The 1,721-nt window shown below is 52.8% G+C and overlaps 1 protein-coding gene across 1 annotated transcript in view; it reads left to right on the forward strand.

Moving 5' to 3' along the window:
• The first annotated feature begins 116 nt into the window (after positions 1-116).
• Positions 117-1,721, forward strand: part of CREG1 (cellular repressor of E1A stimulated genes 1) — a 9,718-nt gene continuing 8,113 nt past the window's right edge. The window contains exon 1 of the mRNA XM_007937788.2: positions 117-476. Coding sequence (XP_007935979.2) covers positions 117-476 — 360 coding nt within the window. The remainder of the gene's footprint in view (positions 477-1,721) is intronic.

A 1,721-nucleotide genomic window follows, 5' to 3' on the forward strand; every position in this document is an offset into this window, starting at 1 on the left:
CAAAGGGACTCCGCCCCCCATCTCTCCTCGGCTCTGATTGGCCCCTCTCGTGATGGGGCGGGACTCGGGCGCACTAGGGCATCCCTGGGCCTCCGTGAGTCTCGTGACTTGCCGCCATGGCTGGGCGAGTTTGTGGCTCACCTCTCGGCCTCTCGAGCGTTTTGCTCGCCCCGGTGCTGGTGCTGGCAGTGCTGCTGGCGCCGCCGGCGCTGGGCCGGGGCGGCCGGGGTAACGGAGACTGGGATGCAGCCGCGCAGCTGCCGCCGCTGCCGCCCCGTGAAGACGCGGCGCGCGTGGCTCGCTTCGTGGCTCACATCTGCGACTGGGGCGCGCTGGCCACCCTCTCCACCGTCCCGGCGGTGCGCGGCCGGCCCTTCGCCAACGTCTTCTCGCTCAGCGACGGGCCCCCCGGCGCGGGCAGCGGCGTGCCCTACTTCTACCTGAGCCCGCTGCAGCTTTCCGTGGGCGACCTGCAGGTGAGCGGAGAGGACCGGCAGCTCCCCGGGATGCGGCAAGAGGCCAGAGCGACCATTTCTGCTCTGGTCCAAAAGCTGCCCAAGACGGAGAGCGTAGCTCATAAAGATAAGAATTTAAGCCCAGCTAACACCCCTGCCTCTTCTGCCCCGGCTGGCATTTGCAACTTCCAAGTTGTTAGGCCAGGGATTTCATACCTGCCCCCGCCCTTGGGCGAAGCACTAGTGGTAAACTCGTTGCCTGCACCGGGAGGATTTCTCACTCCTGAGTCGTCATGAGTCCTACCCAACTTGGGCACGTATCTCAGTTAACTAAGCTCTTATGAAAGGTTTCACAAGATATAGAGACTGTTGGGTAGTTAAGCACTTAACATATGTGTCTTAAGGGTTTATCTTTCTTATCCCTCCTTCTGAATTAAGAGATATTTCCCGCACCAGCAAGAAGCTGGATGCAATATCGTGGATCATTGCAAAGGTTCTTACAGTCATCAGTCCTCCTTTTGCACAAGGACTTCCTCAGTAAGGAGCCCAGGTTTGGGGCTAGAACAGGCTTACAACTCTGAAGGTCTGCAAGTCTGGTGGACCCATCCTGTCCCAAGGAGAGAGGGAGTGTCACAGACAGCTTGGGAAGCTAGAGCCAAATAGAATCCAAGAAATGAATGGAGCCTGCTTTAGTGGAGGGTCTTTTTTGACAGAGATCCTAGATAAAAGGTTCACTGGGAAAGAACAGCTTTCTTGATAAACATAAGGTGGAAAACACTACCATGTGCCAGGCAGATCTTCACTTTCCGTTGTCTCTGTTTAATAACCCTTTGAAATAGGTGTTACTATCCCTATTCTTTGGATGAACTGTCTGACTTCAGAACGCAGGTCATAGGTTAGTGGTCCATGAGGTAAATATGTCCCACAGACCAGTTTTCTTTGGCCTGTATGGAGTTCTGTTTTGTTTTAATAAATTTTAATTGGTTACTGATATTTAAAAATTGATATTGCACTTAGAAATCCACATTCCTAACTTCTCTTGAAAAATTGGAAAACATAGTGACAAAAACTCCAAAGCTGCTGTCCACTTTAGCTAAGGCTCCCACACCCCAGGTCATCATTTTTTTTTATTCCCAGCCCAGTCCACTCCTTTAGACATTTGCTAAAAGCACACTCATTCTACTCCATCCAACTCACACCCACAGTTGATTCTCACTCATAGTGACCCTATAGGACAGAGTAGAACTGCCCCATAGGGTTTCCAAG

Source organism: Orycteropus afer, unplaced genomic scaffold, assembly GCF_000298275.1.
Source record: "Orycteropus afer afer isolate SDZICR_OR568_19922 unplaced genomic scaffold, OryAfe1.0 scaffold00044, whole genome shotgun sequence".
NCBI classification, from domain to species: Eukaryota; Metazoa; Chordata; class Mammalia; order Tubulidentata; family Orycteropodidae; genus Orycteropus; species Orycteropus afer.